The sequence below is a fragment of the Plecotus auritus genome (genome assembly GCF_963455305.1).
Source record: "Plecotus auritus genome assembly, chromosome: 12".
Classification (NCBI taxonomy): domain Eukaryota; kingdom Metazoa; phylum Chordata; class Mammalia; order Chiroptera; family Vespertilionidae; genus Plecotus; species Plecotus auritus.
Window position 1 is genome coordinate 7,810,283 of NC_137778.1, and position 21,186 is coordinate 7,831,468.

General features: G+C 49.9%; 1 protein-coding gene across 4 annotated transcripts in view; it reads left to right on the forward strand.

The window, feature by feature from the left end:
- Window positions 1-21,186, forward strand: part of ATP2B4 (ATPase plasma membrane Ca2+ transporting 4) — a 95,460-nt gene that overhangs the window by 57,740 nt on the left and 16,534 nt on the right. For 2 of the 4 annotated variants that reach the window (XM_080648727.1, XM_080648725.1), the window contains exons 3-17: window positions 3,657-3,854; window positions 4,463-4,720; window positions 5,132-5,257; window positions 5,894-6,019; window positions 7,087-7,122; window positions 8,641-8,802; window positions 11,306-11,520; window positions 11,850-12,092; window positions 12,684-12,925; window positions 13,889-14,120; window positions 14,994-15,173; window positions 15,825-15,912; window positions 17,014-17,120; window positions 19,755-19,946; window positions 20,477-20,690. In XM_080648727.1, the coding sequence (XP_080504853.1) occupies window positions 3,657-3,854; window positions 4,463-4,720; window positions 5,132-5,257; window positions 5,894-6,019; window positions 7,087-7,122; window positions 8,641-8,802; window positions 11,306-11,520; window positions 11,850-12,092; window positions 12,684-12,925; window positions 13,889-14,120; window positions 14,994-15,173; window positions 15,825-15,912; window positions 17,014-17,120; window positions 19,755-19,946; window positions 20,477-20,690 (2,619 nt within the window). The remainder of the gene's footprint in view (window positions 1-3,656; window positions 3,855-4,462; window positions 4,721-5,131; window positions 5,258-5,893; window positions 6,020-7,086; window positions 7,123-8,640; window positions 8,803-11,305; window positions 11,521-11,849; window positions 12,093-12,683; window positions 12,926-13,888; window positions 14,121-14,993; window positions 15,174-15,824; window positions 15,913-17,013; window positions 17,121-19,754; window positions 19,947-20,476; window positions 20,691-21,186) is intronic. The other 2 variants (XM_080648728.1, XM_080648726.1) reach the window with 1 other exon arrangement.

Consider the following 21,186-nt stretch of genomic DNA (forward strand, 5'->3'; position numbering starts at 1 on the left):
AGGCACTGCTGCAGACGTAAGGAACAAAGTCAGAAATTCTGCTCTCGTGGAGGGGGATAGACAATAAGTGAATACATTCTAGCATATATTAGGGGAGAAGGCCCGAAGAGGGGACCATGAGCAGGGTAAGGGAGATGGGGAGTGCTGGAGCAGAGAAGTCCTAATGTTAAATACAGTGGTCAGGGTAAGCTCACTATGAAGGTGACATTTGTACAAAGACCTGAAGGAGGTGAGGGAATGAACCCTACCTAGTGATGAGGAATCTGAGCAAAGTGAACAGGGGCCCCAAAATAGAAGCATGTCTAGTGCGTTCAGAGCCTGGAGGAAGGCTAGCTTGGCTGGGATCTCCGTGGCCATGGGGAACATGGTAGGAGTTAAGGAGTGGGGCCTGGGGGCTCCTATGGGGCCTTATTGGCCATCATACGGTCTTCAGTGCCCAGTTTCACTCCAGGGAAAAGCCACCAGAGGATTCTGAGGAGATGAGCGTCAAGAGTTGTTTTGGAGAATATCATTCTGGCTACTCTATTGAAGAGAATGAGAATAGAAGGCAAGGGGGGAAGCAAGGAGACCAGTTAGAAGGCAGTTGTAATAATCCAGGCAAGAGATGATGATGATGATGATGCTTTAGACCTGGATGATAGCCATGGAAAAGGAGAAATGAGTAGGCCCGCAATGTATTTTGAAGGTAAAGCTAACGGGATTTCCTGACTAAATGGATATAATAGAGGGAGAAAGGAAGGGGGAGGGGGAGGGGGAGAGGGAGAGGGAGAGGGAGCGGAGCGGGAGAGGGAGCGGGAGAGGGAGAGGGAGAGGGAGAGGGAGGAGTCAAGGATGATTACACGGTATTGATATGAGAACAGAGAAAGACAGGGCCACCTCACATGGGTAGTGGTTACTGTTGTGGTTGTTGATGTGGCTGTTGTTAGGCCTTCATTAAGCTACTGTGATGTTCCTTATGATGATCCCTAACATCTGATGTCATGGTTTGCCCTCATAGCGTGTACTCGCTCTTGTAAAGGAGGCAACGACCACTCTTTACATTGTGAATCCTGTTACATCGTGAGTCCCATGACATTGTGAATCACTTTATATTATGAATCCTGCCTCCTTGAGAAACATCCCAAGTAGACTGCCAGATGATCAGGACTCCTGTTCCCTCAAGCAAGGCTGGCCCTCCAGCACAGCAGTCCCAACTTGGCACAGCCTTGCTGCCTGGGGTCCCTGGGGAGCAGGAACCAGCAAGGCCCTGGCCCTGGCAGCTCTGCCTCTGCCTGCCTGGGGACCAAGATGCCCTGCCCAGGAGCACTCCTTTCCCAGGCCCTTGCTTTCCTTCCCTGTTGGGAGCCTGACTTCTCAGAGCCTCTAGGAAGCAGCCTTCTGGCCTCTAACGCTCTTGCCAAAGCGTGCTCCCCTGCAGAGCTCAGCAGTGCCACCCAGAGGCCAGGGTGGTGCAGCTGGGCCCTGGGAGGCAGGAGGCTGGGGGTATGAGCATCGGGCACCACTTCCCCCACCAGCTCCTGTTTTCCTCCCCTAAACACTAGCAAGTGGAGTGTTCTCCAATCCCAGACTCCCCACGTGTGGATGCCAGTTCACTCCCCCTTTATATCCAGGCAGGGTCCTAAATCTACCTTCCCAGGCAGATGAGTATCTCATGTACCTCTCCTGGTGGCTTTGTTTTTAGGATACAGACGTGGAGGCTGTCTCAGACCCTGTAAACAAGACTCCCTTTTCAAGATCCTTTTTTGTCTGAAAGTCTTCCTTCAGTCTAACCCACATCTTCCCACTTGCTAGTTAAGATAACACTCTTGGGGCCTATTCAGTGGAGAGGGAGAGTCGATATTTGCCCTCATGCTACACCCCCACCCGCTGCCAGGGGAAACCCTGCATGTTGATCTTAGTCTGAAGAAGCCCTCTGGCACCAGTGTCTCCGTTTTCTCCTTGCAAAGTCCTGTCATCTGCTTTTCTTTGCACTGTTGTTTTTTAAAAATATATATATTTATATTGATTTCAGAGAGGAAGGGAAAGGGAGAGAGAAATAGAAACATCAATGATGAGAGAGAATCATTGATCAGCTGCTTTCTGCATGCCACGCCGGGGATCCAGCCTGCAATTCAGGCATGTGCCCTGACCGGGAATCAAACCGTGACCTTCTGGTTCATAGGTCAACGCTCAACCACTGAGCCATCCCGGCTGGGTTCTTTGCACTCTTTGAAGCTCTGTTCTCTGATTCTAACCCTCCTCATCTGCTGACTTTTTTCATGACAAAGGTTGCCCCACCCGCCTGTGAGGACTCACCCAACTGTGCAGCCCAGTAACTTCAAGTGCCACGAAGGGGCTAGTTTGCTGTTGTGTGGAAACAACTTGAAAGAAGCCAATTGGCAGTAACGGAAACGTTAGGATCTCCCCACTTCCCTTCAAGTGTAAACCCCTGGGGCCCAGCAGAGAGGCCTAGCTATAAGGAAAGCACTGGGAATAACTCTGTTTCCTCTCTGGGAACATGCTCAGAACACATGTGCACGCTGGCGCAGGTATGCAAGCATACGTGTGTTAGTGGGAGCATGCTGGTTCTCAAGGATGGTGTACTATCTGACTTTGTGGCTCCAACTTTTTTTGTTCTCTTTCTATTTAACCTGAATAGCAGCACTTCTCTTAGTACCTAGTACTTAGTCTAAATATGTAGTACTTAATGGAATAGCAGTACCTGTTAGTGGGGCGTGCTTTTGTTTCTTTGTGTGTGTATCAGAGAGTGAAGGGTATGTGTGCGCAAAGGGGATGCCCAAGGTTGGAGTCCCAGCGCCTCTTTTCTGTGGATCTCCTAAAGCCACTGAAACTTGGAATCGGGACACCTGGTGGGGCTGTCTCTCCTCGCCTCCTAGCATGACCTCCAGCTTATTCTTTCTGGCCTTTGTGTGTGAGCCAGTGGATGGAAGCTAACTCTGTTTTCAAATCATCGCCAGCATTTACATGCTAATATGAGAGAGAAGTACTGTGTGAGTCCCAGGAAATGTTTTTTTAAATATATTTTTATTGATTTCAGAGAGGAAGGGAGAGGGAGAGAGAAACATCAGTGATGAGAGAGAATGTTTGTGTTCTTAGAGCTGGAGCCTGGTGCATAACTCAATAAGGAGATGAAGTTCAGGTCTAGGCTAGCTTACCCTGGAGACTAAGAAGGGTGAGTGGCCGCTGTGACCAACTTGTTGCAGTTTACCCATTTTCTGACTGAAAGTTTCACACCCCCTGAGTCCTGAACAAATTGGGGTGGTTTGGCCACCCTAACTGGATCTCATACTTGGGCGGATCAGGAAGCAAGGGGTCTTTTTTGTTGTTTTGTTTTGTTGATCATCACCTGAGGATATTTTTCCATTGATTTTTTTTTTTTTTTGGAGAGAGAGAGACTGGAAGGGAGAGACAGAGAAACATTGATACGAGAGAGACACATCAATTGGTTGCCTTTGTACATGCCCCAACCAGGGCTAGGGATTGAGCCTGCAATCGTGGTACATGACCTTGACCGGAATCAAACCCAGGATCCTTTAGTCCTCAAGCCAATGTTCTAACCACTGAGCAAACCTGCTAGGGTGCAAGGGGTCTTTTTTGTAAAGGGGTCTTTTCACTGCTTTCCTCTAGCATTCATCTCTTCCCCTGTCTCCTTTCAGGTCTATCTGGGAACCCAGCAGATCTGGAAAAACGTAAACAAGTATTTGGACAGAACTTAATCCCCCCCAAAAAGCCCAAGACCTTCTTAGAATTAGTGTGGGAAGCCCTTCAAGATGTCACCCTCATCATCCTGGAGATCGCAGCCATCATCTCCCTGGTTCTGTCCTTCTATCGTCCCCATGGTGAAGAAAATGAACGTGAGTGTCTTGAACAGCCCCGCAGAACTCTGACCTGGCTCCACAACCACCAAAAAGCACTCAGTGGTTGACAGATTATAGCTTAAAAGTTTCCCCCCATTATTCAGGGTGGGTTTTCCAAAGGAAACCAACAAGTAGCTAATAAGCTATTCTTCCAACCCATTCTGATCCCTGGGTCTTTTCCCCCTTCTCCCATGAAATCCTTATGTGGAATGTCACAAATCCTCTACCCTCACCCAACCAACACAGCCCTGCTTCCCAACATGCCCCACACCAATATTGGCATCTGGGGACATAACAGCAGGCGCCTGACTGTGTCGGGAGCCGTAAGTTCTTTACATGTGACCTGCCTATGATTTGCCTTGATGGGTTTTGCACTATTTAGTCAGTTGCTACTTTTGGGTTAAAATATAGCGATGAAATGAAGCCCAATCCTGCTGTCCTCCAATATCCCTAGAGGGAAGCTCTCTTACCCAAGAGTTTAACTTTTTTATTATTCTCTTTCCTTGACTTTGCATTCTGAGGGATTGCGGAAGCACTACCCCCTTTTTCCAATGTCAATCAAAGCATCTAGACGACCCTTTCTTTCTCTTCTTTCACTGGGCTAGAGTGTGGTCTACCTATCAATAGTCCAGAGGATGAAGGGGAGTCAGAAGCTGGCTGGATCGAGGGGGCAGCGATTCTGTTCTCGGTGATCATCGTGGTGCTAGTAACGGCCTTCAATGATTGGAGCAAAGAGAAGCAGTTCCGAGGGCTGCAGAACCGCATCGAAAAGGAACAGAAGTTCTCCGTTATTCGAAATGGTCACATCATCCAGCTCCCTGTGGCTGAAATCGTGGTGGGTGATATCGCCCAAATCAAATACGGTGAGAGCTCCGTGTTTCTCTTACCCATGCCACTCTCCCTATTGCTGCGGGCCCAAAAATATATGATCCCAAATTGTGTTAGCCTCTAGGTCGCATTTAAGGGGGTTATGTAAGGAAATTCAGAGAAAGAACTAACAGAAACTCTCCCAAAAGATTGTCAGACTTACGTGTCTTCAGGTTAAAAGTATATAATATTCAGGCCATGGGAAGGTGTTTGGGGATGAGCAATTGTTTGAAGTGATAATACCTGGAAAATAGTCTTGTCCCAGGTTGTCTTTCAAAGGCTTTCCAGCTACTCCCTGGGCCATTGCTTCTAGGTGAGAGGTCTGGGATGGGGTTGGGTGGTCCCCACCCTCCGCCAGGCTCTTACCGCTCCCCTTTCCCTGCTTCCCCTTCCCCTCCGTGCACTAGGTGACCTGCTGCCTGCAGATGGAATCCTGATCCAAGGGAATGATCTCAAGATCGACGAGAGCTCTCTAACTGGGGAATCGGACCATGTCAAGAAATCCTTAGAAAGAGACCCCATGTTGCTCTCAGGTATGGCTTTGGCCACCTTGGTTTCCATTCTGCCTCCTCCCAAACAGCCAGGCCACAGAAACCTGATTCAGGTCCCGCTCTGTCTCCTTCCCCTGGGGCAATGGCATATGAGTGGGTTAAATACAAGGATCTAAGGTAATCTAACAGAAGTTCTCTATGGATCAAGAGCTGGAAGAGGGTGGGTGGTGAGGGAAGGAGCCTTACCTTAAAGCAGTTAGACACACTTATATCCTTATCCCCCAATTTACTTGATCTATTTTATTTTTTTAATGTATTTTTATTGGTTTCAGAGAGGGAAGGGAGAAGGAGAGAGAGAGAGAGAAACATCAATGATGAGAGGGAGTCATTGATCAGCTGCCTCGTGCACACTCCCAACTGGGGATCGAGCCTACAAGCTGGGCATGTGCCCTGATCAGGAATTGAACTGTGACCTCCTGGTTCATAGGTCGATACTCAACCACTGAGCCACACCAGCCAGGCTACTTATTCTATTTTAAATGGCCCCAGTTCTTGACCTTTTCCTCCTCTCTGCTGAGTATCATTATCCATAGGGGAGGAAGGAAGTCTGTATTTTACACCGGAGCATGGCGAGGTGTAAAACACAACACTCTTCCCATCTTCTCCTTTCTCCCACAGGGACCCATGTCATGGAAGGTTCTGGCCGCATGTTAGTGACTGCTGTGGGTGTCAACTCCCAGACTGGAATCATCTTTACTCTCTTGGGGGCCAGTGAGGGAGAAGAGGAGGAGAAGAAGAAGAAAGGTAAGAGGCATTCAGAATGAGACTCTCTTCCCTCCTGTCCCCATGGACAAGGTAGGAGGCAAGGGAGCAGATCTGATGGGAGACTGCTGGATGAAGAGCGATACAGAGATGTCCACCCTGGCTCTCGAGGGGGCTCTGATGAACCCCAGATCCTGGCTCTAGCTCCCAAATCAGATTGCATTTGAGCCTCCATCCCTGTGCATATTGGTGGGTTGTAAAGAGGTGAGTTATAAAGCCTGCCCCAAATGAGCTGGCTAGTGCTCTGGCCTTAAATGCCCCGCTGTGTAGTCCTCTGATCCCACCCCTTTCTTCCTCAAACATGGAGGTAGAGGGGGGCAATGAACCACGTGGGCTAAGGGAAAACTGGCCAGGAGATGCTGGATTCCTGCTGAACCTTGGGCTGCCAGTGGGAGAGGGAGCAGCTAGGAGAGTGAGCAAACAGGTAATGCCTACTGTGAATTAGCCCTGCCTTTGCCATTCACTTGTTCTTGAAGGAAGGAAAAACAGGAGGCAAATGAGAAAAGCATAGTAAAACCAAATCTGCAGCTTTCCCTAAGCATTCCTCCTGCCCTGGAAGGAGAGAAGGACCCCACCCCTTAGACGGAGGGCCATCTCGGGCTGTTCAGTGGAGGGCAGGGTATGAAAAGGAAACAACACGCTGTTCGTCTCTGCAGCTATCTGCAGATGAGTGAGGAGGAGGCGGCCTGGTGCTGCTGATGACGTGGGGACTCTGCAGAGCCTTTGCCATCAGGCCAACACAGTTCAACCCTCTTGCTCCTCACCCCACCCCATTTCTCCACGCGATGCAGCCGTGCTCGGGAGAAAGCGCTGTGTGGGTGTGCGCTCGCCTGCATGAGTGGTCTGCTCCATTCCCCATGGTGTCATGAGAAGCCCTAGTGAGAAGGGGCAGAAGCAGAGACGGAGCTTCCTTCACATCCCCTTCCCTGCAGCTCAGCCCCTTTGCCGTCGCCCTTTTGGGCTCTGAGCAGGACCAACAAATTGGATATCTGATCTCTTAATAGTCACTTTGGGTCTCCACCCCACTTTTTTCTTTCTTGTTCAAACAGGTAAAAAACAAGGAGTCCCCGAAAATCGCAACAAAGGTAACCTGTCCACCCACTCATCTCCCATCTCTACCTGACTACACTCAAACCAGACCTTCCAGGCCATCTGCCTTCTCCCTTTTCCTCGCCATAAATCTGTTATCTGCTGCTGTGGCCCAGATGCCTCATCCTGAGGAAGGTGCAGAGATTTGGGGTGGTCTCAAGGTCCCGGTCTCAATCCAAGATGGGACAACAGCACCCTCTGCTGTTGGCTCCGGGAACCTCTTGTCAAGGTTTCTCCTGGGGAGTGTGTGGGGTCCCTCTGTTGTTCTTCCCAGGGTGCTGAACTCTTTCCTCGTTACCCTAGGCTGGATTTAATCATCAGTGTCTGGGTTGGAAGACTTCAGGGTCCTTATGGTGGAGGGCGCCGGGGTGGGCAGTCCCTGCACCCTCCTCTTGCTGGCTTCCTCATCGGTGTTCTCTTCTGGTCTGGAATCCTCTGCTGGTCTCAGGTGCTCGGAGAGAGCCTTTTCTCTGTGCCTCTCTCCTACCTCTTTCTTTGTTCTTCCCACAGTCTGTTTTCTTCCCCCTGATCTGATGTGTGTTCCTCTTGGTGGCTGTGCTGACATCCGTCTCTGTCTTGTTTGTGAGTCTTGACAACAGAGACCGAATCTCAGGAAGGGCATCCTAAGCAAAGGGGCTGCGCTCTGCAGGGTGAGGTTGGAGGGTGTGGGAACCAGAGAGCACTGCTCTCAGACAGTGCCTAGGAATGTGGTCCTCTGCCACTGTGTCATAGCAGTCTTTAAAAATACAGTCAGTCTTCACGTCGGAGAACCAGGGCTGCACAGAAACGATTCTTTAATTTTAGGTCTCTCTTTCTCTTCTTTAAAAAGCAAATGGATTTATGTGTCTGTCTTTATCCCTTCTTTCTCTTATTCCAGGGCTCCCTCACAGCAGCTTCTTCCCTCTCCCCCAGAAGACTAACCCCGGGTTCTACTCTGTGTCTCCCCACCTTTGTCAGAGATTCCCTTCCCTTGTTGTTCACCTGATAGAAGGAGGAGCTGGAGAACACCCTTGACTGGGGTCTGTGTTTCTTCCCTGGCAGTCTATGCGTAGAGAGAGATGAACCTTTTCACAGAGCAGACTAGGACCCTCATGCTCTGGAAACATCTGCCAGCCTTCCCCTCAGCCCCTTTCTGCAAGATTCACTATAGCGAGTACTAACTTCCAGGAAGGGTGGTTGTTGGTAATAGCACTTGCTGGCATGACTAATCCTCTCCCTAGAGTAAACCTCGCTTGGGGCTCTGAGGTGGTGCCAGGAAGCTGCACCATCTGAGGAAATCTATACCCCAAAAGCACCCCTGTTTTCTTTCCAGTTCTTAGAATATTATCCCATGGCCCTAATAGAGGGTTGAAGGCCAGCGCCCTCTCTGGCCTGGGGAGAGAGTGGTCAGGGCTGATGTCAGGGGTCCAAGGTGTATCCAGGAAGAAGACAGAAGGGTGTTTTGGTTTCCACCTGTCTGCTGCTCTGTGCTGCTACCTGCCTGCTCACCTGTCCTATTTGTGTGTGCACCCTAGCCAAGACTCAGGATGGAGTGGCCCTGGAAATCCAGCCACTCAACAGTCAGGAAGGCATCGACAATGAGGAGAAGGAGAAGAAGGTGGTCAAGCTACCCAAGAAGGAGAAGTCGGTGCTGCAGGGCAAGCTGACGCGCTTGGCTGTTCAGATCGGGAAAGCTGGTGAGTCGAATGGAGCCTTCCAGTTGTTGTGATTTATCGAGGCTGTTCCAGAGTCTCACTGCGTCGGTTCCTTTCTCTCCACACCCGCCAGGTCTGGCAGAGGAAGCTGAGCCCTCCCAGGGGCTGGTGCGGTCTAGGCATCCGCATCATGACCCCGTCTAGGCTCTCAGAGAGAAGTGTTTGCTCACGTGTAAGGGTTAAAGGCCTTGAGGTCTCTCTCATCCAAACACATGGGAAGTGAAGAACTTAAATCACAACACGGGAGATTTACATTAACAAGAAGGGAGACTGTAATAACTGCTTACCTGTCACATGTATGGGCTTGTCAAGTCCTTAAGGGTAGAGAAGGTTGTTAGAAGTAGTTCCCTAGCAGAGTAATAGCATCAGGCCAGGCACAGAGCCATAAACGCAAAATAAGGACTGCGGGGGTGGCGGGGAGCAGTGCGGGGGGGTGGGGGGGGGAAGGGAGGCAGCGGCCTGGCCGTATGCAGAGGAGAAGTCGCTAACGGCACTGGTGAGGAGGAGGTGGCTTCTCCATGACTTCCCGCTATGAATCTGTCCTCTGCATTCTTTCAGTGGTGGGATGGGGAGAGGGCTTTGGAGGCAGGAACAGAAAGAAGATTGCTCCTTCAACAGACATATCCCTCCAGGCACCACTGTTGAATTACTTCCTGACCCCACCCCTCTGCTTACTACGGTCATAGTCTGGCTTGGTGCATCTCTGTGCGTACAGTTCACCTGGAACCTTGTGAAAGCACGGTGTCTGATTCAGGAGGTCTGGGCAGGGCCTGAGAGTCTGCATTTCTAACAAGCCCAGGTGAGGCCAATGCCACTGACCCACAAGCACACATTGAGTGGCTAGAAGTACTGTCCACTACCGTAGCCGCTAACCATGTTTGGCTGTTTCTAGTTAAATTAACTAAAATTAAATATAATTAAACATTCCGTTTCTCAGTTCACACTAGCCTTATTTTGATTGGTCAATAATGACATGTGGCTGGTGGCTACTATATTGGACAGTGTAAATAGAGGATATTTTAAACATCACAGTGAGTTCTGTTAGCGCTAGTCTAGCCTGTTCACTCAGTTCTTTTACCCAACTAATTTTGACTACCATGAAATCTCTTAAATATAAATTAGCCATGGATGAGATGAAATGCAGGTGTGGAATCAAGTTATTGAGCCTGTCACACAGGTTTGGAACATTAACCAGACTCACCTAACCCTTCCTATTTTCCTCCTAATCCCCGTGTTGTTCTGTGGGAAGTACAGACTTCCTGATGGCTGCCCAGTCGTCTCCTCTGTTGTTTTATTTTACATTTCAAGTGAGGCCAGGACTAAGATGAAGAAAATGAGGTGCCTTGCGCCACCCAGAGAGGAATACCTCCTTCAGTTTCATGCCCTCGACATCTTGTTTGCCTCACCTTAGCCCTGAGCATGATGAAGCAAAGTGCAAAAGAATATGTTCTCATTGATATTCCTTGATCACCTCTAGCCTTACTCAGCAGGCCCTCAGGAAAAGTGAAGACCCAACCAGACTACAGTGTAAGGCAGACATGATGCCACAGACATCGGCGCCTCTGCCCAGATGCTGACCCCAGGGCTATTGGAACTACTGGGCCAGTTGTTTATAGACCTTGAGCAGAACCTTCCATGTGCCTTGGTGTGTAGGTTGACCAGCTGTCCCAGTTTGCTTGGGACTTTCTTGATTTTAGCACGTTGACCACATTTTAAAGGGAATTCCTTTCCTCCTGAGTCCTCCCACATCCCAGGAAACTGCTTGCCTGCAAGCCAGATCGTTAGTCCCCCCACCAGTGTGCCATACCAAAAACCTCTCTGTGCATTCGTTTCCTCAGAAAAGGGGATAATGATAGTAACTTATCTCACCAGGTTGTCGTGAGGATGAAATAGGTTAGTTTATATGAAGGGCTTGCCTGGCCCATAGTAGGCACTATATAAATAGGTGCTGTTGTTGCCTCCTTTTGCCTGGGAGGCACTGTACTAGAGATTGGTCTTTGGGGGTGCTATGCTAACACCATGGGGGCATCGCTGTAAACAAGTTGCAAAATTGCCTGGCATTCTCAGCCTGCTATTGGGGAAAGTCTACCCTGATAAACTACTAGGAAGCTGGCGAATATAATCACTGCATTGTGACTCGTGGGAAGAGAGTAGGTCTGAGATAAGATCATAGAACGCTGATTCAGAACACTAGGCCAGCCCCCTTACTTATGTGTGAGAAAACAGGCCGGACAGGGTGAGAGACTAGACCAAAGCCAGAGTCAAATCAGTGCAGTGCTGAGACAGAACCTGTGTCTCTGAAATGCAAAACCCATGTCTCTTCCTACACTCATGTAAGCAACAAGAATGGGGAGGGGATTCTAGTATGACTTCCTGGAGGTGGCAGCTTTGAAAATTGATGACAAAGGCTACAACTCAAGCCGGGGGGGGGGGGGTCCTAGGAATGCGCAAGTGCCGGCGTTCACATGACCTGTTTCTTGTTCAGGTCTGATCATGTCTGCTATCACCGTTCTCATCCTGATTCTGTACTTTGTGATCGACAACTTCGTGATACAGCGCAAGCCATGGCTAGCCGAGTGCACCCCCATCTACATCCAGTACTTTGTCAAGTTCTTCATCATCGGTATCACTGTACTGGTGGTGGCTGTGCCGGAGGGGCTGCCACTGGCTGTCACCATTTCACTGGCCTACTCTGTGAAGGTGAGACCAGAATGACACTTTCTCTTCCCTCAGGACACAGGTGGGAGGGGGGAGTGCCACACAGCCTTTGACAAAAGGACGGGCCACCTATGCTCTGTAGACTCCGTGTGGTACCTCCTAAGAGCACCAGTCCTGGGCCCTGTGGACGGACCATCAGTGTTTCAATGACCCAGTAGAATCTAAAGAGGATTCACAAGAAGAGTATCCTGCATTTTTCTGTGGGACAAGAGAATGAAATGTGGAAAGATGTTAGCTAGGAAATGGCCTTTGACCTATCCTGGGGGAGCTCAGTGGGTCCCCTCTCAAGTCTTTTCTCTTGTCCTCTGTAGAAAATGATGAAAGACAATAACCTGGTGCGGCACCTGGATGCTTGTGAGACAATGGGCAATGCCACAGCCATTTGCTCTGACAAGACAGGCACGTTGACCATGAACCGCATGACTGTGGTACAAGCTTATATCGGAAATACCCATTACCGTCAGATCCCAAGCCCTGATGCCTTCGTGCCTAAGGTCCTGGACCTTCTTGTCAATGGCATTTCTATCAACAGTGCCTACACCTCCAAGATCCTGGTAAGCTCTTCCTTTGCCTGGACATTTAGTATGGGTGGTTGGAGGGAACATTCATTTTCTCTGAGACAAGGCATCTTCTCTTGTTCATTCTGCCTGAACTGCCATTCCACATTGCATTTCCTGCTCTTAAGTGAACGCATTAAGTCTTCCAGTGGGGTGAAACTAGGGAATAATCCATAGGAGTAGATTGGAAGTGGCAGCCGGGGTGACAGGGAGGAATCTATGGCTGTGAAATGCCCTCCAATTACCATGTAAAGACAATATCTCCAGGGAGAGGCCTTGTGCTGATAGCAGAACCGGGCTTATCAGGAGTAAAGTACTCACTTTCCAGAAACTCAGAGAGGGTATTAGAGTGAGACCCACAAAGGGTGAGCCACCAGCACCAACCCCAGGACAAACTGACAACCCATAACCCAGATGGCTCAGGGACCAGTCCCACTGACCAGTGTCCACCTGCCCTTGAAAAAAACAAATACCGCCCTCCCTCCACCTGGGCAAATATGTGCAAGGTTTGAGGAGCGTTCTTTCCTTCCTGAGTTCTCCCTGGCTGAGGCATCTTCTTCAAGGGTGCCGTGTATGTTTCCCTCCCAGCCTCCGGAGAAGGAGGGGGGCCTGCCGCGGCAGGTGGGCAACAAGACGGAGTGCTCGCTGCTGGGCTTTGTCATCGACCTGAAGCAGGACTACCACGCCGTGCGTAATGAGGTGCCCGAGGAGAAGCTCTACAAGGTGTACACCTTCAACTCGGTGCGCAAGTCCATGAGCACGGTCATCCAGAAGCCCGGCGGCGGCTACCGCATGTACAGCAAGGGCGCCTCCGAGATCATTCTGCGCAAGTGAGCTCTCCTTCCCCCTCTTCCCTTCCAGATCCTTCCTCGCGAAGGTCCAGGGGACGTGCCCCAGGCTGAACCCACCGAGTGATGCGCCAGCTCCTAGCATCTGAGCACTTACTCAGGCCAAGCATTGTCTTTAAGTCCCTTCGGTGGCTCATTTTATCTAATCCTCACACTTCCGTGAGGAAGATACTATCATCATCTCTTTTACAAATGAGAAAACAGAGGTACAGCGAAGTGAAGTAACTTGCTCAAGGTGATGCAACTAATAGTGGCACAGCCAGGATTCAGGCCGTTCCAGCCTCCATCCCCAATCTGAAAGCAGAGAGCAATACCCACCCATCGCACGGGGTTGCTGTAATTAAATGATTCGATGTATGTAAACACCTTCCTTGCACATGGCAAGTTCGAGAAATGTTAGCTCTATGTTCCCTCTTCCTTCTTATTCTCAATTCTAATTACAGGCAAGTCAATAACCTACTCGGAGTAGCTGAGTTATCCCCCTAGGCCATGACCTGTTTCTTGTTCAGGTCTTGTTACCAGGTGACCTGCATGGGTACAGGGCCAGTAACTGAATTAACCAGCACCCCAGCTTGGCTCTGGCCACCTCTGTCAATGAACACGTTCTTGTTGAACATACCCTACCCACTGAGCACTGTTGTAGGTACTGGGCACAAAAAACATCTACCTTTGAGAAGTTCCACAAATAACTCTTGGCACTGGGTCACACATGAGTGGGAACAGATGACAGGGGAGAATCACACGCTCCGCCTCTCTAAGATGTGCCTGTCTACCTACAGGCCACCCCACCTTGAAAAGGGGCCCGGCTGGGTGGTGGATAGAGGTTTCTGGCCAGGAAACAGGGCTTTTAGAAGTACTGCAGAGTTGCCAGAATGTCTATAGAGGGCAGTAGAGACACACTGGGTGGGAAGGGGGCGGCTGCTTTCTGACTGTGCACCTCCCCAGGTGTAATCGCATCCTGGACAAGAACGGAGAAGCGGTGCCATTCAAGAATAAGGACCGAGATGAGATAGTGCGCACTGTCATCGAGCCCATGGCCAGTGAGGGACTCCGGACCATCTGCTTAGCTTATCGAGATTTCAATGACGTAGAGCCCCCGTGGGACAATGAGAGCGAAATCCTCACTGAACTGACCTGCATCGCAGTGGTGGGCATTGAGGACCCTGTGCGCCCAGAGGTGAGACTTTGGGTTGGAGAAAGGGCAAGAACACATGAATGGAAGTCTTCCAGTGGCCCCTGACCCACGTGTAGGCCCAGTGTGACCTACTGGGAAGCCACCAGGAGTCACAGGAGCGAGGGTACTGGCTCTGCTTCCAGTTGTGACCCAGGCAAGTCACCTAACTGCTTCTCACCTACACGGAGAGCTGTTTCTGTGCTTCCAGCTGCACAGAACTGCAGAGTGCTGAGCTGACAGAAGGTGCCATTCCTACGGTTGGCACTGCTTCGGGGTGCGCAGCACAGGGTTCACTGGGCTCATTGTTTGATTCGTAAGAATAGTCAGGAGGAAGAACTAATCAGGACACCAGCTTTGTCTCTGGCCACCTTCTTTCAATCAACATATTTTTGTTGATTCCCCCCTCCCCCCAGAATAGCCCAACACTATTCTTGACACTAGGGAATTGCAAAAGCCTCTGCTTCGAAGAAGTTCAGGGAGATAGGCTATCAATTATCAAGACCCAGAAGCTTGGAAGGGTGTCCTCCGTTTGGGAAACCACAAGGAATTGATGTGGTTGGAGAGTGGCCAGGGAGGGTGGAGAGAGGATGGAGAGTCTAAAAACTTCTGCTAGAAAGGAAGGCAGCAGCCAAATCTCAAAAGGCCATATATGCCCTCCCTGCTGAGGAGTCTAGATTGTACGTGGGAGAGTGAGCTTTCACTCCTGGCTCCTGCAGCCAGTCTCCCCTTCAACGCCTGGTACACGAGGCTAATTCCAACGTGACAGAAGTGGGGTGGCACTGCTTCAAGGGGGCCCCCCGTCCTGTCCACGATGAAGGAGCAGCTGAGCAGGGCCGCTCCCCAGCTGCTCCTCTCCTCTTGCCTCGCTCTCCACAGGTCCCAGATGCTATTGCCAAGTGCAAACGAGCTGGCATTACTGTCAGAATGGTGACAGGAGACAACGTCAACACAGCCCGGGCCATTGCAACCAAGTGTGGCATCATCACACCTGGGGACGAATTTCTGTGCTTGGAAGGGAAGGAGTTCAACCGGCTCATCCGCAACGAGAAGGGCGAGGTGGGTCCTGGGTGAGAGGAACCGGGCCCTCGTTTGGCAAGGGAAGGGCCGGGTCTCGTGTTAGGCACCTGGGGCACGTGGGAGAAGTTATTCACAGTGAACACCCCTTCCACCGAGGCTGCTCAGGTGGTAGAATTAAGAGCTTCCTTCTCACGATCTTCATTCACAAGCTCACTTTTGAGGGGGTGTCACTAACTTTTCACATCTTTCTGTTTTTTTCGTCGGCCTCTGTCCTCCTGGGTCACTGCCCTGTGACTAACAGCGGCACGGGTTTGTAGGAGGACGTGGTCTGGGTGTGGAGCAGACCAGAGCTTCCTGGTCTATGTCGAAATCAAACCTAAGGCCTCAGAAGCCCCACTTTAGCCATTTAGCTGACCCTGGCTCAGCCCCCGTCAAGGGTCTAGAAATAGGGGATCAGCTCCAGGTAGGGAATTGGGAGGAGAAGGCAGACAAGCAGGGCCTGGAGGGGCACCATCACTGAATCTGCCCTTGGAGACGGGGTCACCTGCTGCATCTGCACTGGGGCAGGCGACCCCTCCCCTGGCCATGGAGCACAGCCCTCTCCGCAGCTTGGAGTGTGCAGAACAGGAGGGTTCTTCCTGGGGGGCTCCTCTGAACTTGACTGACCCAGGTGTGGTCTGGTATTGGCAGGTAGAGCAAGAAAAGCTGGACAAGGTCTGGCCTAAGCTTCGAGTCCTGGCGCGATCTTCCCCCACGGACAAGCACACACTGGTGAAAGGTGAGGTCAGCCCCTGAGCAGGGACAGGGAGGGAAGACAGGCTGGGCGGGGACAGGTAGAAACCATACACCAAAGCTACTTCCCTGTCCTGAGGAGGGTGGGTCCTGGGGACAATATGCAGTTTAGCAAAAGCTGAGCCCCTGTGAGTATAAGACATTATCGTACAGGGTGGGGAAAAAGCAGGTTTACAGCTGTTTGTATGGAAAATAATACAATAATTAATAAATAAGAATATAAGAATAAACTGCTTCACCTACTCACAACTGTAAACCTGCTTTTGCCCCACCCTGTGTGTTGTTTGCCAAAAATACTATGAACTAGGCAGGACAGGTTAAGTTTGAAGCGGAAAAGATGGGGCGTACCCACACTGCCCAGCTGGTGTGTGGACGTGGTAGTTCGACCCCAGATCTCCCCTGAAAATCATGTGGAGCTTGTGTGCCACAGAACGGCTGTCTTGGGGCCCCAGGCGCTGTGTGAGGAAGACAGACTTTCTTGCTCAGAGCACTCCCCTTGAACAGCGCACTGCCCTTGGGTGATGGTCTAAGCCAGGGGTGGGCAAACTTTTTGACTCGAGGGCCACAATGGGTTCTTAAACTGGACTGGAGGGCCGGAACAAAAGCATGGATGGAGTGTTTGTGTGAACTAATATAAATTCAAAGTAAAGGAGCAGAGGGGAGAGCAAGAGAACCGGATAGAACAGCCGGATCCGGCCCGCGGGCCGTAGTTTGCCCACGGCTGGCAGTGGTCGGCAAACTCATTAGTCAACAGAGCCAAATATCAACAGTACAACTATTGACATTTCTTTTGAGAGCCAAATTTTTTAAACTTAAACTTCTTCTAACGCCACTTCTTCAAAATAGACTCGCCCAGGCTGTGGTATTTTGTGGAAGAGCCACACCCAAGGGGCCAAAGAGCCGCATGTGGCTCGCGAGCCGCAGTTTGCCGACCACGGGTCTAACGCGTCCAGCAGAGGGAAGCGGGAAGGGAGGTGATGGCGGGATCAGGGAAGAAGACCAGAGAAGCACCTTGTGTGGGGACAAGGCTTGCCAAATGGCCTCCGACAGCACAGGTGGACTGACCGAGGGCGTCTGCTTTTCCCAGGCATCATTGACAGCACGGTTGGGGAGCAGCGACAGGTGGTGGCTGTCACAGGTGATGGCACCAATGACGGGCCGGCTCTGAAGAAAGCAGACGTGGGTTTTGCAATGGTAAGCAGCTGCTCCTGTCTCTAACTCCATCTCTCTACCCACCCCGCCAGTAATAATATGCAAAATCGGGGTCCATCAAGTATGAAGACCAGGTGACACGGGCAGGGAAATCAGGAAGTGGCATTACCCAGGAACTCGAGACCAACTTGAACTTGCCCTGTGGACATGGTAGTATTCTGTGTCTAGGCACACGTGGAAAGTTCGTGTTCCATGTGGAATGTGTGCTCTTATTTGCTTTATTCTAAAATATACTGTATATAATGGTTTCAAAAGAGCAATACAATTATTCTACTAAAAGCAGTGAAAGGTTTTTCTTATAGTTCTTTTTACCCCGCAGGTACTTCCTACTAAGAATGTGCCGTCAACTTGCTGTGTTTTTTAAAAAGGTCACTTGGGACATTTTTCCTTTGTATGATTGTGCTACCAACTGTTACACCAGTTCATTTACATCAGATTGCTTTTCAGTTTAGGGATTGCTTTGTTTTGCTTTTTAATTTTATACCTTATTCAATGGTGAGTGAACCTTTTGTTTGTTTAGTGGTTGTTAATCCTCACCTGAAGATATTGTTTATTGATTTTTATAAATAATGAAAGGGAGGGGGAGAGACAGAGAGAGAAACATCGATGTGAGAGAGACACATCGATTGGTTGCCTCCTGCACACACCCCAACCAGGTCTGGGGATTGAGCCTGCAACCGAGGTACATGCCCTTGACCAGAATCGGACCCAGGACCCTTCAGTCTGTGAGCCGATGCTCTATCCACTGAGCCAAACCAGCTAGGGCATTCCTTTTTTTTTTTTTTTTTTTTTTTAACCCTCACCTAAGCACATGTTTTTTACTGTTTGTAGAGAGAGAGAGAGAGAAAAAATGTGACATGAGAGAAACAGCAGTTGGTTGCCTCTCATATGCACCCCAACCAGGGACTGAACCTGCAACCTAGGCATGTGCCCTGACCAGGAATTGAACCCATGACCTTTCAGTGCACAGGACGACACTCCACCTAACCAAGCCACACCAGCCAGGGCTAGAAACTGCTTTTTTTAACTTAATTTTGTTTAATACTTACATAAAGTAGTTCTATAGTTCTAAAGTCAAATATAGAAAATAAGGTCTATTCATAGAAATCTAGCTTCTATTCCTATCACCTCCACCCTATTGCCTCCCTGTTAACCCCCCATGGAACTTACTTCTTTCGTTTTCGGTTTATCCTTCTGTTTGCTCCTATAAAATGCAAGTACTATACCCTTTTTTCCATTTGCTTTTTTCACTTAACCACATAACTTGGAGATTATTCCATGGTGGTAGTATAGATAGATATTCCTCATTCCTTTTCCTCCTCTTTTTACAGTGCATGGTACAGCATTAGAGAACTTTTGATGGGCAAAGTGAATTGTATAGTCAGATACTCATTTGTTGCACTCTGGATAGGAAATTAACACTACCAGGTGAAGAGAATCAATAATCTAGTAACGCAAGCCAAATTAACTGACAAGCTCCCCTGCGGGTTACAGAAGTCGCAAGGCATGTTTGATGTGGAATGAAGCACGGGCCAGGAATGTTAGGGACAGCTGTGCAGAGCAAGTAGAGCTTAATTGAGTGGAACATTAAAGATAGGTAGGATTTCAGTAGATGGGGAAAGAGGATGTTCCAGACTTGGGGGAATGGGGTAAGTAAAAGTCTAGGCTCTAAAGGTGAATGAGAGATTCAGGAAATTGTGAATAAACCAGTGGGTGTTGAGCAGAAAGATATGTAAGAGCAAGTTGGAAGTGCTTCAGGGTTCACTTATTGAGGGCTCTGACTGCCAGACCAGAAAGCTCGCTGTTTCTAAAGCACAGCTTTCAACCCCTGATAGTCTATTCAGAAACCTTCAGTGCTTGCCCAGTGGCAGGGTTTTGAACAAGGATAAGACTTGAGAATTGTGCTGCCAGACTACTTCTGCTTGAAGTTGCGGAGCAGATAAGAACTTAAATGAGATACCGGCAGTGGCAAAGGAAATTTAAGAATTTGTAGGTAGGATAGGACTTGTTTCTTATCTTTTAATTCGTTTCTAAGGTGGGGAAGTAGGAGGGAAGAGAGAGGAATATTGAAAGATAACTAATTTGCCATCTGGGTTCAGTAGTGAGGTGGGAGCATTGGGCCTCAGCCCTCTTTTCTGTAAAGTGACGGTGGCACATTTTCCCTTCGTTTTCTTTTTTTTTTTCTTTTTTCTTCTTTTTTTCAATCTTTAATTTTTTTATCGATTAAGGTATTACATATGTATCCTCATCCCCCCATTAACTCCCAACCTCCCCCCCCCCCGCCCCGACTCATGCCGTCTGTGTCCATTGGTTGGGCTTATATGCATGCACACAAGTCCTTTGGTTGATCTCTCCCCCTTACTCCCACCCTCCCCTACCTTCCCTCTGAGGTTTGACAGTCTGATCGCTGCTTCTCTGTCTCTGGATCTGTTTTGGTTCATCAGTTTATTTGGGAAAGAAAAGAACTCGTCTTTAGTATTTGTGTGGCTGGTGTGCCCTCTAGTGTTAGACCTAGTTCGGAAGCTTCTCGGAAGTCAGGAAATGGAGTCTGAGTTCAGAATGCTGGTAAACGCAGCTTTATCCAATTTCTCAGTTTTCCTTCCCTTCTTCCCTCAGGGTATTGCAGGCACAGATGTGGCAAAGGAGGCATCAGACATCATCCTGACAGATGACAACTTTACCAGCATTGTGAAGGCAGTGATGTGGGGACGCAACGTCTACGACAGTATCTCCAAGTTCTTGCAGTTCCAGCTCACTGTCAATGTGGTGGCCGTGATTGTGGCCTTCACCGGAGCCTGCATCACTCAGGTGAGGGGAGTGTGTGTGGAGGGGGCTGAACTAGGAGAGATGAGGCAGGGGCTAAGGAACGTGGGGAGTGCCCTGGCCGGGGTGGCTCAGTTGGTGAGTGCCATCCCAGGCACCAAAAGGTGGCCGGTTCGATTCCCAGTCAGGGCACGTGCCAGGTTGCAGGCTCGATCACCAGTAGCGAGTGTGCAGGAGGCAGCCGATAAGTGGCCAGACCAACCGTGGGCAAACTACGGCCCGCGGGCCGGATCTGGCTGTTCTATCCGGTTCTCTTGCTCTCTCCTCCGCTCCTTTACTTTGAATTTATATTAGTTCACACAAACACTCCATCCATGCTTTTGTTCCGGCCCTCCGGTCCAGTTTAAGAACCCATTGTGGCCCTCAAGTCAAAAAGTTTGCCCACCCCTGGGCCAGACCCTAAGTCTAGGTGGACAGCAGGAGCTAGGCCATCTCAGGGACAAAGGTAAAGCTGACGAGTGAGGTGAGGGTGGCTTCTGAGGAAAGCTAAAAGCACTGGTTCTTCTTCCCACCAGGACTCGCCGTTGAAAGCTGTGCAGATGCTGTGGGTGAATCTAATCATGGACACGTTTGCCTCGCTGGCCCTGGCCACAGAGCCCCCCACAGATTCTTTGTTGAAGCGTCGCCCCTATGGCCGAAATAAGCCTCTGATCTCACGGACTATGATGAAGAACATCTTGGGCCACGCGGTCTATCAGCTCACAATCATCTTTTTCCTCGTCTTTGCCGGTGAGCCGAGTGTGGGGAGGCCTGAGGTGGGGGTTGGGGTGCTGGACGGAGATGGGGCGGGGAGTGGCCCGAGGACAGAAGGCAGAAGGGAGCAAGCTGAGCACAAGACTAGGAGGAACAGCAGCTTCACTCACGAGTGTGTCCTCTGTCCCCACTATAGGGCCATAGTGCCAGCTTATGTGCTTCTGTTAAGAGTTTCATTATACCTTTTTTTATCGATCATAAAACAAAAGCTCAGGCCACATAATAGTGGCGCTGAGATTCAGACCTATGTCTGCCCGACTCTAGTGCACATAGTTTTACGACCATGCTGCACTCCAAGAAGATAAATATCGGAGCATACTGAGAGACAGTCAGATATGTTGAGGTCAGGGCTAACATTTAACATATTTAATAATTAGCGTAGCTCAGATACTGACCACTTCGAATGGACACCAGCCATCAGCAGGCAGTATGGCCACACCAATGTGTCTGACTCAGCCCGAGCTCGTTGAGT